Raw genomic sequence first — 14,184 nt, 5'->3', positions numbered from 1 at the left:
TCAAATTTTAAAAAGCTGTTAAAGGAAATGTATTTCCAGGCGGGGCTCTGAGTAATTTTTTTAAAGGGGGTGGTAGGCCAAATAAGTTTGGAAACTCTGGTCTAAGTGATTCTGAGGTAAAGAGATAATTAACTTGCCTAAGTTCACATAGGTCATAAGTGCTAATGCTCTAGATGTAAACCTAGATGTTCCCATGCCAAATATAGTTTTCTTGCCATTATACCACAGTAGTAAGTAGGGAAATTGGAAAATGATAGTTGGAACTATAGAAAGCCTTGAGTGCTGAGCTAAGGGATTTATACCAATGGACAAACATAGTAAGTACTTACACTGCTAACCTCTTAAAGAGATAAAGTCAAAAATGAAACTACCTGTCCCTTCATGAAGGACCTTATGTTATAGAGAGACAGCATGTATTTATATATAAGAATATATAAATAAATACAAGGGAATTTGGATGAGAGGAAGGCACTGGCAGCTAGGGGGTCAACTGCTATAAAAGGTAACATTTGAGTTAAGCTTTGAGAGAAAGTGAGGTTCTTATCAATCCTTTGGTCAGTAAAAAGCCAACGTAAGAGGAAGGGAGAGAGAATAAGGTATATAAAACATATGTAGAATAGATTGAAGGTCAGGAGATCAGTTAGGAAATTATGGCCAGAATCTAGGAGAAAGGTAGGCTTGGACTGAGGTTCTGGCCAGTAGAATAGAAAGGGAAGAATTTAAGAGATAGTGTAAATGAAGGAAAACCAGAATTTCTCATCAGAATGTTATACCTGAAAGGTATTCTAAAGCTTCCAGCTGGGTGTAGAGGAATATGGGGATCATCCACTGTCATGGAACAGTCCCAAGAAGAATATGGAAAAATTCATTTTTAATTCCATCCCCCCAGGACAGACAAAACAGGCGGGAGGACCAACAGACATGGACTTGGATGGAAGAAATAAATGGACGGCACTTTCAGTTATAAGGATTTTTTAAAATTTTATTTTTCTCTTCATTTCATTTTTTCACATCGACTGGAGGGGAGGGGCATTCCCAGGAGGGTGGGAAGATGGACGGCCCCTCCTGGGGTGGCAGAGAAGGAGTTGTGTCCAGCAGGATGGGGTGACAGAGCTGTGGCTCATAATACATGGCACCAGAAGGGAAAGGGTGGTCTGAGCACAGACACAAAGAGTTCAACGGTCACCACCTGGTCAGTGTTACAAAATGAGGGGAGTGACCACAGGGTTAGGGGGGCCGGACGCAATAAGGGAAGAGGGGGAATTTGGATTTTACTTTTTGTTTTTCATACTTTTCCCCTTTTTCCTGTTTTTTTTTTAAATTTAATTTAATTTTTTTACATTTTACAAACAGCTAAAACTACAATACATCACAACTACAGTGGGGGGCACCAGAGAAAGACCAGTCACACAGGGTAAGGAGCAGCTACAGTTTAAATGGCAGGGGCCATTTCACGGGGACGAAATTATATGGGGGAGCTGAGGCTCCTGGGCTGGGGCTGGAACCTCCCCAAAGCTCCCAGCCTGGCTAGAGGGGCTCAGGGAAAGGGACCCTGTCTTCCCACTCTGGGATCCTTGTGCTTTTAGATCTGTCTGCTGGTCTCTTCGGCCTCCCCACGACTCCTAGAATGGGGCCCCTTTGGAGACAGTGGGTGCCTGTGCTGTTCTCTCTGTGCCCTAGTGGGCAGGGGAGCCTGTGCTTCTCTAGGGGGAAAGGGAGGGGACACTGTGCTTAGATCATGGTTAACCTAGAGTTGTCCCCTGAGTCTAGGTGTTTCTTTTGCCCACCCAGCCTAGAAGTTCCACTTCCTAGGCCTGACACAGGAAAGACAAGCAGGGAACTGTGTTGGCGAGGCCACGGTCATGTGTATCTGTTAAAATTACCCTTGGCTTAAATTTCAAGACAATACAGCAACAAATCCCTCCCCACTACATGAACACAATACACACACACACACACACACACACACACACACACACGAACCTGCTGAGCTGCCTCAGAACTGAATATAAATAAATAAAAATAAAAAATCAAACTTTATAAAACTCGGGATTCAAACTTGCCCCCGAATTGGGGGACAGAAAGGGAAAGCCCAGGGGGCTAAGGATTATTGCTACCCCTACCAGCATCCACAGGGAGATGTAGGAGGGTATCCTGTGACCCTTCATCTCAGTAGTTCTCTCTGCCCAAAATCCTATACCTCAACTTCAGACCCCTGGTCTTCGGCCTCTTTACTCCCCTTACCCCTGAAAAACACACAGAAGAGCCAACGGGAAAAGAGAGACCTCATCCCCACTCTGCCTCGGCCCCCTCCTCCTGGATCTTAGATCCAGGAGAGAACTGAGGTTAGTACAGGCTGAACGAGGGTCTTGTCTGTAAGCCCTGAAGCAGGGGTAAGAGCCTTAACCACAACATCAGGGGAAAAAGGAGAATCTTCTGGACATTAAGGAGTTGGAGGTAGGGAGTGGAGCTTCTCCAGAGCCGTAAGGGGAAAGAGCTTTCTCCTCTGTAGCCCCTGCCCCATGAGGACCACACATACACACACATGCACGCACACACACACACACACACACACACACACACACACACAGCTAAGACACCAAACACAAAGAGGGCTAGAGGGGTAATGGGGGGTTTTTGGGGCCAGATGGAGGTGGGTGGGGATGAAGGAGCCGTTGGTCTCACAGTGCACTGCCCCCATGTCCTCCAACTCTCCCTCACTGCAGCACCTGCCCCCGGGTCTCTGGAAGTTTCAGGGCAAGGGAACTACCAAGGGCGAGGGCAGCCGAGGCAAAGAGGATGGGGGCAGCCTTGGTGACCCCCACAAAAGAGGTGAAGATGCTGATCCCGAGCACAGCTGCCAGCTTACACAGAGCATTCAGGAAGCCAAAGGCAGTGGTCCTGCAAGGCAGGGAGAGAAGGGTCAAAAGGAGGTGTAACGGGGGATGTGGGGGCAGGGCAGGATGTAAAGAGAGGCATGGTGAGATCTGTGGAGGAAAGGCAAGCAGATAGTGATGTTAATGACGAAGCAGCAGAAAGAACTCAAGGACATAACACTGGGGAGAGAGAGAAGGGCAGGAAATATTCGAGGGGGGATATGGGGTTTACAGGAAGATGGAGGTTATAAATGAAAGTGGGGAGTAGGGAGAGGGAAAGAAAGAAGACACCATAACAAAGCTGGCCATGGAAATCCTGGGAGTAGGGAGCACAGAAGCAACAAGAGAAAGGTTCTAGGTCAGTCCATCTTGCCCATTGGAAGGAACAGTGACTTTCCTCCATTCACCTCCCCACCCCCCACAATCTCTCTCCAACTCCACCCCTTTGGTCCCTCCATTCCCCCTATTGCTCCCAGCTCCCAGACTTAGGTACCTCTTGTCTGAAGGGTAGAGCTCAACGGTCAGCACATCCAGCGCGTTCCAAGACGCGATGCTGACCCCGCCAAAGAGGCAGAGCAGAGCAATCATGGCAGACTCACTGTTCCCAAAGGACAAGAAGAAGCAGGAGATGCATGACATCACACTGGAGCCCGCTGGGTTGGGGAATAGAGGAGAGCTGGGCATCAAGGCTCGGAGAGAGTCATAGGTCTCATGACCCAGCCACCATTTTCTATGCCTATGTATGGCTCCGAATCAACTAACCAACCATTTGGCCTGATTACTTTTACCTCCTGCCAGAGATGTCTGTCCTGGACCCCCACCACTACTTTGAAGCTCTTTCACAGGGCACAGATTGCCTAGCACAATGCCCCACACATAACAGGTTCTCACCAAATATTTGTTAACTAGGAAGTGATATCAAGCAGAGAGAACTAGCAGTTTTAGCACCCAAGATCAATTATGTACCCAAGCATAAAATGAGCCAGGGAAAGGAGCAGGAATCAGTGCTCTCAAATAAAAATTTTATGACTCATTCCATTTGGGGGGTGGGGGGTGGTAAGAAGGCAGAAACCCTAGGACGCTCAAGGATGCTTCTAGGGAGGTCATACAGTGGACAAGCCTAGTTGGGCAGTCAGGGTGGGGATGGGGCAGAAGAGGCACACTAGTAATTATCTATTTTAGCTAATTATTTCTGCTAACTAGGTGCTAAAGTCAATTGTTTCTACATAGCCAAGGGTTGAATGTGCCACCAGTGACGCTCTAAATCTCAATGCCCTGGGGCAAAGCCCCATGTCCTGCCCTAATTACTCAGCTGTCAAGGCTATTTTCTTCCCACCTCTCCCATTTGCTCCCCAATTACCCAACATTCGAAGCCGGCCAATCTTGTCCATGAGCAAGGCTGACACGATGTTCCCAGGGAGCACAGCTAGCGTCCCCAGAAAGCTGACGAAGTAAACCATGTAGGCACCTTCACCTGTGCCAGCCACGTCCAGGGGGCACCCCTCCTTGCTATGCAAGAATGTGCTATTGATCAGCCGGCTGCCTACAAACTTGTACTCAAACAGGTCTGGAGGACAGAAAAAACAACAGAGGGTTGGGGAGAAAGCATGTGTGTATGTGTGTGTGTATTGGGAAGTGAGCAGTGTGGACCAGTAGTCTGGAATGGTGGAAGATCCTGCCCCCCTCTCTCAACATTGCCCAGCATGCTTTTTCCCTAAGCAAAACACTGGTACCTGTGTTGTAGAATATCGTGTTGATAAAAGTGCAGTTCCGAAAGAATGTGTTACTGGAAGTGACATCTTCAAAATAACATTCTTCGAACAGTGAGTCCTCAAAAGACACCGATTTCAGTCTCAGGCCAATGAATCTGGAAGGGCCAGAAAGGGGGGAGGAAAACCAACAAGTCAGAGCCCCTAAGCCTCAATTTCCTCACCTTTAATATGATGATAATAGAACCACCTACATCACAAGATTGTTGTAAGGTTCAAAAGCAATAACTCAGAAATTGTTTTGCAAACCTTAAAGTACTATATTATAAACACTAGCTATTATTATTATTATTAAAGGGAGGGAGGGGAGAAAGATGAGAGATTTTTCTCTGCAGCCGTCCCTCCTATTCAGCCCCCCACACACACATTCCTGTCCACTACAACCTGTGCCTTTCAGTGATCGTGGAAGAGAAGAACTCAGAGATGTCTGACACAGGAGCCTTCTCCTCCAGAACTCCCAGAGACTGAGCCCTGCTGCCTGATTGGAGATTCCTTGGCTGGGAGCAGAGAGGGATTTGAAGAGAGGGTACGGGAAAAGCCCTCACGTACTTGTCATTGAAGTACTGCCCCCCACGGTGAATCTGGTTCTCCAGGGTGAAGTTGAAGGTCACATGCTCCACCCGCTCTCCTGCAAAGAGCCTGGTTCGGGCAGCATAGTCGACCGCCTGGAGGTGACGGATCATGTCCGGGAACCAGACGGTTAAGCCATAGTAGCTAAGGAAGAGAGTGTGGGGATGAAGTGAAAGGTAAGGGATCAATCATAATTCCCAAGTCAATAGTAACTGAGGAGAGGCACCAACCCATGGATGGGGCGGAACACAGAAGAATGGTCAGAGAGTGCCAGAGCAACACCTCCCCCAACTCTCCCATCTCTATCCCTTTCCACTGGCTACCCCACACCCTCCCCCCCCAAAAAAAGAGACCTGAATGTGCTCTGTTCCCTCCTCATCTTTTCCTCTTACAATCCCTGGCTTCCTGCAAGACTCAGATCAAATACCACTTCTTCCAGGGGGGCTTTCAAGGTCTACCCTGAAGCTAATGCCTTCCCCTCTGAGATTGCCTTCCTTCTACTCTGTACTTATCTTAGGATCACGGATTGAGGGCTGGAAGAAAACTTAGAGGCCAAGCCCCCTCATTTTACAGGTAAGGAAACAGATGAAGCACAGAGGTTAAATGACTTACCCAGGATCACAAGGCTAGTAAGGATCTGAGGCAGGATTTGAACTGGGTCTTCCTGACACCAATACACTATATCAACTAGCTGCCTAGTTATTTATATTAGTTATCTTTCCTACTAAAATGTGAGCCCCTAAGCACTGTGCCTGGCACAGCGTAACACACAGTAAATGCTTGTTTCCTTCCTCGTGTCCTTCCTTTCTTGGAAGGGCAGGGACTGAATTTGCCTTTCATTGTATCCCCAGTGCTTAGCACAGTTCCTGGCACATAGTAGGCATTCTTAAATGTTTGCTGACTAACTTTCAGCTTTTCCTCTGCTCTTCCCTCTCCCCCCACCCCAAAAGACACATATACCTATTCAACCCCAGCAACCCCTCACCTAAATGACATGGTGAACCACACACCCATCATCATCAGGGTGATGCGCCGATATTCGGGGCTGAAACAGGAAAGGAAATTCCCCCAAACCTAGAAGTAAGGGCAGATGGTCAAGGGGAGGAGGATATGGAACCTGAAGCACCCCTCCATTCAGACAGTCACCTCCTCCCAGCCTCTCATCAATGAGTTCCCCAGGCTCAATCCCCATTCTTTTCTCCTATCTAACCAGATACCTCTCCTCCCCTGCAAAATCCCCCTATTACCTGGCCCCCCAGGCTCATTGCCCGGACCCCCCAGCGCTGGTACCAGGTTCCTGTGTCTGACTGAATCTCAATCAACTCATCCTCCTGACGGATGGTCTTAATGTGGGTCACCTGGAGGAAAGTGAAAAGGTCCAGCAATCACACAAGGGTCATGGGGTCACTTGGCAACACCCAGCCTCATGAGTTCCATTCCAGCAGCAAACTAGGAAGTCATGGGTCATGGAGGCAAGTTAGATATGATGGAGGGAGAAAGAGAAAGACAGAGAGACAGAGACCTATAGAGACAGGGAGAGGGACAGAGACAGAGAGAAATCTGACTCAATGTGAGATAGCTCCTTAGAGAATGGAGAGGATTGTGGGGAGGTTTAGGGTGGGGAATAGCTAGGCGACAACCTATGTGAAGGAGGAATTGAGGGAAGAGTGTGATTGGAAGGGCTAGGTTATTCATTCAGAACACTTTCAGTATCTGAGTCTGTAGAGATCCCAAAGGAGAAGCAGTCATACCGAGGATGGATGGGAAGTGACTTACCGAGAACACTCTCTCAGGATGCCCCTTCGCTCTCATGTTAGTGTCATGGACTTGCTTCAGAACCATCCAGGCTTCATCATGTTTCCCATTCTGCAGCCCCAGAAACAGATGCAGGTTTAAACCTCCCAGTTTTCTCCGATCACAGTTGTTTCTCTCAAATCCAGTTCTGTCCTCCCTCACTCACACCCAGACCAGGCTGGTTCCTGTTCTGAGAGTTTTAGACATTTATCTCCCACCTAAAGGGCATGGGTTCAAATAACAGGCTCTGCCAATTACTAGCTGTGTGACCTTGTGCAAGTCATCTTAATTCTCTGATCCTCAGTTTCTTCTGTAAAATGAGAAGACTGGACTAGCAAACATTCAAGGTCTCTCCAGCTCTATATCTATGGTCTATGACATCTCAGAGACACACCACCAACCTAACTCCACTACCACCCCCACCCTCAATACATACACAAATCACACTTTCCGAATTTCCCAGGAAAACTATAGGCTCGGAGGTCCAGAGCTGAAAAGGACCTTAGATATCTTATCCAACCCCATCATTTAACCGAGGAAGCATCTGGAACCCATGAAATAACCTCATCGTAGTCACACACACACACACACACACACACACACACACACACACACACACACTGAGTAAAGGAGCATCAGGTCCAGGACTAGAATTCAGGCTTCCTGACTCCCTTTCCAGGATTCCTTCCACCACTGTACTCTTGCCCAGCTCAATAGGATCCAGATGGGTTTTGGGGTGGAGAGCAACAGAAGAACAACCCAAGGAAAGATTCTTACTTGGTGACCTCATGACAAGGAAGGGAGAAATTTGAGGATAAGGAAAATGATGAAAGTTGGACCAAGGAGGTGAGGAGGTCATGGGATCATAGACCTAAAACTGAAAGGAACCTCAAAGGTTACCTAATTCAACCTCCTCAATTGGATCACAACAGGACATTGGAGGGCAATGGCCCCTAGCAGGTAGAAAATTCCCCAATGTTCTCCCTGGGGAGTCTTTGGGACTCTCTCTGTGACTATTAACCCACCATCTCCTCAAGAAAGTGTGGAAGGAGAGGAAGGAAGGAGACTAGCATAAGCAGGTTGGGGGCCTGATATGGGGTTGACATGAGTACGGTGACAGAGGAATAAAACCTGAGATTCTGAGAGAAGGAACAAAAACCTGAGGAGGCAGAGGCCACACAAAACAGACAGCAAGTGGCCTGAACTGTTTGTTTATATTGCTAAGAATAGAATTAGGTAGGGATGCCTCACCTTCCTGTCTTTTGCTTCTGTTCACTTATTAGCTCTCTCAGGCAGAAAGGAAACAGGTATTTATTAAGCACCTGCTATGTGCCAACTACTATGCTAACACAAATATTATCTTATTTGAGCCTCACAACAACCCTGAGAGGTAGATGATATTATTACCCCATTTTACAATTGGGGAAACTGAGGCAGACAGCTGTTAAGTGACTTGTCCAGGGTCACATAGCTGATAAATGTCTAAAGCAGGAGTTAAACTCAAGTCTTCCTGACTCCAAGCCCATAGCTATGCCCATTGTAACCCCTTAGGTGTCTCTCTCAGGTGAAGAGGCTGTGTTATCAACCTTTGTTTCTTATGGGAGCTTCCGGTTCACTATTATTGGTTAAAGAAACTGTTTTCTTTAAGATAAGAGGTTAACCATTGTATATCTGATCTATATGTTCCATTAGAGAAAGAAAGTGGCAAGGTACATAGAACAGAGAGAGATTTTACAATTGCTGGGACCTTCCCCATGTGGATATTTGGAGAGGAAAAAAGGAATTATTGATTCATCTTTGCAAATAAGTCCTAAGAAACAAGGAAAAAAAAAAAAACAGGGCACAAGTGTAGCAGTCTTTTTCACAGAAAAAGGCTGTGAATAAGCTGGGAGCTAGTATTGCTAAAGTAGCTGTCTCAAAGAAATAACTTCTTCCCATTGTCCTCTCCTCTGGGTGTTAAAAGGAAAACCATTCCCCCTGAGGGGTGGAGCTGAGGGATTTGACTAAAGACAAAGTCAGCCTGAAGAGAGGCACTGAGGGGAAAAAAGGTGTTACTACCAACAAGCCGGTAGGGGCATGAAAGAGGGAGTGCTGGAACTAGCCCTCTCCCCATCACCACAATAGGACCTACCCCTACACGACTGCCAGATATAGATGAGAAACTGAGTACCATGGAGTTAAATCATGTGCCCAAAGCTACCCAGGTAATTAGGTGTCAGAGTTGGGATTTGAACCTAGGTCCTGACTCAAGAGTTCTTGATGTCCAGAGCAAATGGCCCTTGGTAGGAGGAATAATGTGGCAAGGGAGGCAGAACCATACCAGAAAATCACTGAACTCAAGGATCTTGAACTACAGGCCCCCTTAAGAAATTGTCCTGGGCCACTTCTGAGTGGTTGCATGGAACAACATATGGAACATATTAAACCATGGATGACATTGAAGGGTCCTATACCATACCCAAAATGCCACAAAGAGTAAAGGCAGGAGGCAAAATCCCACCCCACAGGGCAAAAGCAGTTGGTGAAAGGGAGAAAGCCAAAACAGAGACCTAGGATCAAACTGAACCAGGTAGAAGTCATAAAAGCCTCCAAGGGAAGTCAAAAATCAATCAGATAAATGGTAAAAACCAAGGAGCTAGAAATCCCAAAGCAAAAGGTTTCCCCTCCCAATTTCCCTCATCCTTTACCTCCAAGAAAAATCGGGGGCTCTCTGGCTGTGTGGTCAGGGCCCCAATGGCAAATACAGAAGGAAAGGCACACACAAGAACAAAAACCCTCCAGCTATGGAACTGGTAAGCAGAACCCATCTGGAAACTCCATCCTGCGGGAAAAAAAAAAAAGGTGAAGGGATATCACTAGAAACCAGAAAGAAAGTCATCTGGAAGCTCCACCCTGGAGGAATACCCATTTCGGAGGGGGGAAATTCTAGGGTTTTCACTCTAGTTGGGAACGAAGGTTCCAACCATGCCAGATTAAGGGGAGATTCTGCCTCAGGGAGAGGAATCTAAAGGGTATTTTCAGGTGGGTAAGGTCCCTTGGAGGGCTCTTACCATAGTGAGGAATGATGGCCCAGGCCATGGCAGCTGCATACACACCACCAATCATCCAGAACATGCAGAGCCAACTCAAATGTTCCCCTCTCTTCTCTTGGGCCAGGAACTCAGAGAAATAGGAGAAGACAATAGGGATAGACCCCCCAATCCTGTAGGGAATTCCAGGGAAGAGGTTGTTAAAGAGTAGATCGGGAGTCAGATCCCCATCCCATCACCCACCATCACCACCACTCCCCAGATCCAGACTCCTCCCACCAGAGGAACTAGTCCTTCCAATCATTACCCTACCACCAAACCCATTCCCTAACTCCTCTCTTTCTTGAAAGATGGGAAAAGTAAACTATGGCAGGAGGCAAGCTTCTAAGATGAGGGGTTCTATAGAAAAGGAGAGGCCTTAAAGATTAGGAGGAGGGTTGAGGAGATTAGGACAGTTAAAGAGATGGAGAAAGTGCTGGGAGGAGAAATTTAATTGAAGAGAAATCCAAGGGGAAGGTCTACAAAAGGTCTTAGAGACAGAGTAGGGCAGATACAGGGCAATGTTGGTTAGAGAAATGAGGGGAGTTTAGAGATACACTGGAAATACCAAGAGGATGGGAAGGTCTAGGATTTGAATAGGTTCCATAATGTTTAGAAAATTAGGAATCTGGGGAAATGAGAAAGCTTATGGGTGCTATATAAACCTAGGGTTTAGGGTGGCTTCCACCAGAAGATCCTCATGAAGGCATTTCTGAGGAAACTGAGGACATTAAAATGGGAGGGTACATCTGGGAATGGAAGCAGAAGTTGTAGCTGAATTTGGGGAATACTTGGTGTTGGGATAGGAAAGGGAAGAAAGGAATCTTTGGAGTAGGCACTTACCCAACCCCAGAGAGCAGGCGGCAGAGGAGGAATGTGCCATAGCCCTGGACGAAGGATGAAAAGAATGCAAAGACACTGTTGACGGAGAGTGAGATGAGCAGACATTGTCGCCGACCCAATCTGTCAGCCAGACCCCCCCAGAGAAAGGCTCCAACCATCATACCCAGGTAGACAATGAGTCCTGGAAGGAGAAACATGGAAGGGAAAGGATGGAAAGGTCAGTCTTGCCTCCTCCAGTCAAATGAATACAAAATGAGGTGAAATTACAGCAGGATGGATCAAGGTTAAACCTGAGAAAAATCATCTGACTGCTTAAGGAGACCCAGGGTTAAGAAATAAGACTAGGGTGTTTGGGCCCCATTTGGCAAGGAAGTAGACAGGGCAACATGGCAAGAACAGAGAGGAGAACCCCTGAATTAAAACATAATGGGGCTCTGGATATGGAAATAAACAGATATGGGAATAAAAGAGTGAGATCTGATCCACTCTAAGGCCCCTCTCCCCAGGACCCTCTCAAAGCCAAATCACCCCCCCCACTCACCCCCATTGGTGTCAGCTAGAGATCTCTTTTGTGTTCTTTGGTGAAGGAGACAACGCATCTCCAATGAATATATCTTTTAGTCAGGAAATCCCCATTTCCCCCATTAGATCTAACCTTTATTTCTTCCAACACCAATCTAACCACTCTCTTCTTTTATAACCTCTTCCCTTTCACAGTCTGTGGAACTCTCTCCATCATCTCCTCTGGGAAGAGGCCAGAAGAGACCTTCTCTGCCCCAATCTTTTGTCCTGGGACTATTGACAATTTGGGCACTACCAGGGGCCACTCAAGTGTCAATGGAGTATAGCTTTCTCAGCTTTAGGCCCAGAAACTTCACGAGTCGTCAGCCACACATCCCCATCTGGAACTGAGAGCTGGGGGTAAGGACAAATTGTCCCTCTCTCCCATCCAAGCAAAAGAACTGGGATTCTGACTTCTCAGTTTCCATTCCCTATCCACCAAAGGAAAGGAATAAGCCCTCTCCCAACAGGGCACAAAGGAAGCCTAGATGAACAGAGTGGGTCCCATTGTGACAAAGATTAATTTCCATGAAAATAAACCCTTTCCCTTGACCCTGGCCCACCTTCTAAGGGGAGTGAGAAGTCAGGAGAGGAAAACATAATCAAGCTCATTACAATTCCATAATCACAAGACCAGAAGTTGAGTAGACCACAGATTCTCTTTCTCCTATTCTACAAGCCATGGTCCAACTCCTTAGGGGAGGACCAAGGGTCCCAAACCTTAGTTGTGAACTAGGAAAAAGACCTGGACAAAGACCCTATTGCCCTTAGGAGATACTTTGAGGGATCACTTAGTGCCCAGCAGAGTTTCTGTGGCCAGAGCAGAAATGGAATAGGGAACCATCTAGGAGATAATGGGTGAGAGGTAGAAAAGGAATAGGAAAGACTTTGGTTTCTCACCCAGCATGCCCTTGTTGGAGTCAGACAGGCACATGTCCTTTTCAGCACTGGGCAGCACAAACCCCACCACGAAGATTTCGACCCCATCAGCCATAAGTGCCAGACCCAGGACAAAATAGAGGGTCCATTGGAACCGGCCATGGCCACACTCCCGCAAGATGGTTTCATACTGCTGGGATAGCTCTTCCCTCTCCTTCCGCCGCTGGGCTTCCCCTCCAATTCCAGGGCCTTCTCCATCACCCAAGCCTCCCCTCACCCCAGCAAGGGGAGCCCCATCCACCAAGCACTCTCCCTTTCCACTTGATTCTCCCCTGGGGATTCCCTGATATTCCCCTTCATAGATCTCCTCATCCTCATCATGGCCCTCAGTGGCATCACTAGATGCGCCCCCTTCTTCTTCATCTTCTCTAACTCCATCCCCACGGTAATAACCATCAGCTGGGGCAGGGAAGTCGTCATCATCATCATCCTCCTCAAATCGGGCATAGGACCTCCTCGAATATTCATCCTGAACTCTGTCAAGGCCCTTGACCACCTTCTTGGTTGCATGCTTCTTGACTTCCTTTGCAATATCTTTAGCTCCACGGATGAAGGCTGTCCGATCACGGAAGCCTTCATCCATGGCAGTGACTGGAGTCTTTGGACACCCCTCAGGGGTCCTCCCTCTGCCTTTTCTCCCTCCCTGTCCTGTCCCTCAAGAAATCTCTAGATTTTAGAAGACCCCCCAGTAAATGCACTTTACCCCAGGTAAAGTACATTCAAAGAGCTTTGGGCATAGAATGAAAGAGAAGGTACGACCAGAAAGGGGCATGTATTGGAGGGGTAAGGAGCAGGAGAGGGAGGCTTTGATGGTATTTGGTGGAAAACATAAAGCTACAACCTGTTCAACATAGTAAAAAAATAGGGACTTGGGGAGAGGTTAAGGGAAAGGAAAGGAGAATCAGGTTGGTTGGAGCTGAGTTGGAATGTTCAGGCTAGAAAAGGGAGAGCAGTCAGGTCTCTGCAGGAAACATTGGTGTCCTGGAAAAGAGAGAAAAAGAAAAAGAAAAAAAGGATGAGAACCGAAGCCAATCAATATACAAAGTAGTCTCTTTCCCATCCCAACCCCCATCATACCCAACCCAAGTTTTAAAATGAAGAAATAGTCCCAGAATAATGATTGAACCAGAGATGAAAGAAGACCCAGGAGGTCATCTTTTTCCTCTCATTAGCACCCTCTAACCTTAGCTTTGGAGAACAGCTCCAGGTTCCACACAAAGTCTGTCTAGAACCCTATTCCATCAACTTATCCCACCCCTTTTCCATTAACCTCAGAAACCCTACCTGCCCTACTAGACACAGACATACTAGACTAGAACCAGACATAGAGAGATGAAAAAAACCAAAGACATATTAGCATTGCTGTCTAATTTCCTTCAGCTTGATGCCACATTTTTATTATTATTATTGCTTTTTTGGTGCAATAGTTAGAGGGTATATTTAGCCCTGTTGTTTGGTCACTTTGGCCTTCATCTCAATGTATGATAGGAGGCAAGATATGAGTGCAGTGAGGCAGGTTTAGAAGATGGTGTTCCCACATCCTGCCCATCATCATACTTCTGCGGCCCAAGCCCCACAAGGACAACGCTTCCATTTTTTTAGACAGTAGTATATGCCTCATGCCTCTCCACCTGTGTCACAGATAGAATCCCATCAAAGCCAGGAAGTTCTGGGTTCATAGACACATCTAGAAAAGACCTTAGACACCGTTGAGTCCAAACTCCTTCATTTCACAGATGACAGGATTGAGGCCCAGTGAATTTA

The 14,184-nt window shown here is 47.1% G+C and overlaps 1 protein-coding gene across 4 annotated transcripts; it reads right to left on the bottom strand.

The window, feature by feature from the left end:
- Positions 1-2,594: 2,594 nt before the first annotated feature.
- On the bottom strand, positions 2,595-13,003 carry LOC114043269 (synaptic vesicle glycoprotein 2A). 4 transcript variants are annotated; one of them, XM_027862339.1, is made up of 14 exons: positions 12,896-13,003; positions 12,682-12,850; positions 12,382-12,612; positions 10,921-11,101; positions 10,060-10,211; positions 9,697-9,830; positions 6,992-7,081; positions 6,463-6,573; positions 6,201-6,289; positions 5,195-5,359; positions 4,610-4,743; positions 4,237-4,443; positions 3,370-3,529; positions 2,595-2,901 (listed from the first exon to the last, which is right to left on the bottom strand). In XM_027862339.1, the coding sequence occupies exons 1-14, from the start codon at positions 13,001-13,003 to the stop codon at positions 2,718-2,720; spliced, it is 2,115 nt and encodes a 704-aa protein (XP_027718140.1). In that variant the 3' UTR covers positions 2,595-2,717. The 4 variants fall into 4 exon arrangements, with proteins under 4 accessions (XP_027718140.1, XP_027718139.1, XP_027718138.1 ...); XM_027862338.1 differs by having other exon boundaries at positions 12,682-13,003; XM_027862337.1 differs by having other exon boundaries at positions 12,382-13,003.
- Between the last annotated feature and the right edge of the window lie 1,181 nt (positions 13,004-14,184).

This window comes from Vombatus ursinus, unplaced genomic scaffold (genome assembly GCF_900497805.2).
Source record: "Vombatus ursinus unplaced genomic scaffold, bare-nosed wombat genome assembly UNPS02014768.1, whole genome shotgun sequence".
In the NCBI taxonomy this organism is placed as follows: domain Eukaryota; kingdom Metazoa; phylum Chordata; class Mammalia; order Diprotodontia; family Vombatidae; genus Vombatus; species Vombatus ursinus.
The sequence above is the reverse complement of the archived record's forward strand: the minus strand, read 5'-3'. Positions and strand labels throughout refer to the sequence as shown.

Coding starts and splice junctions, on each gene's coding strand:
- LOC114043269 (XM_027862337.1), bottom strand. CDS start 13,003: ATGGATGAAGGCTTCCGTGATCGGACAGCCTTCATCCGTGGAGCTAAA. Junction 9,831..10,059: donor GGCCATCATTCCTCACTATG/GTAAGAGCCCTC, acceptor TTTTTCCCGCAG/GATGGAGTTTCCAGATGGGT. Junction 2,902..3,369: donor CTCTACCCTTCAGACAAGAG/GTACCTAAGTCT, acceptor CCTGCCTTGCAG/GACCACTGCCTTTGGCTTCC.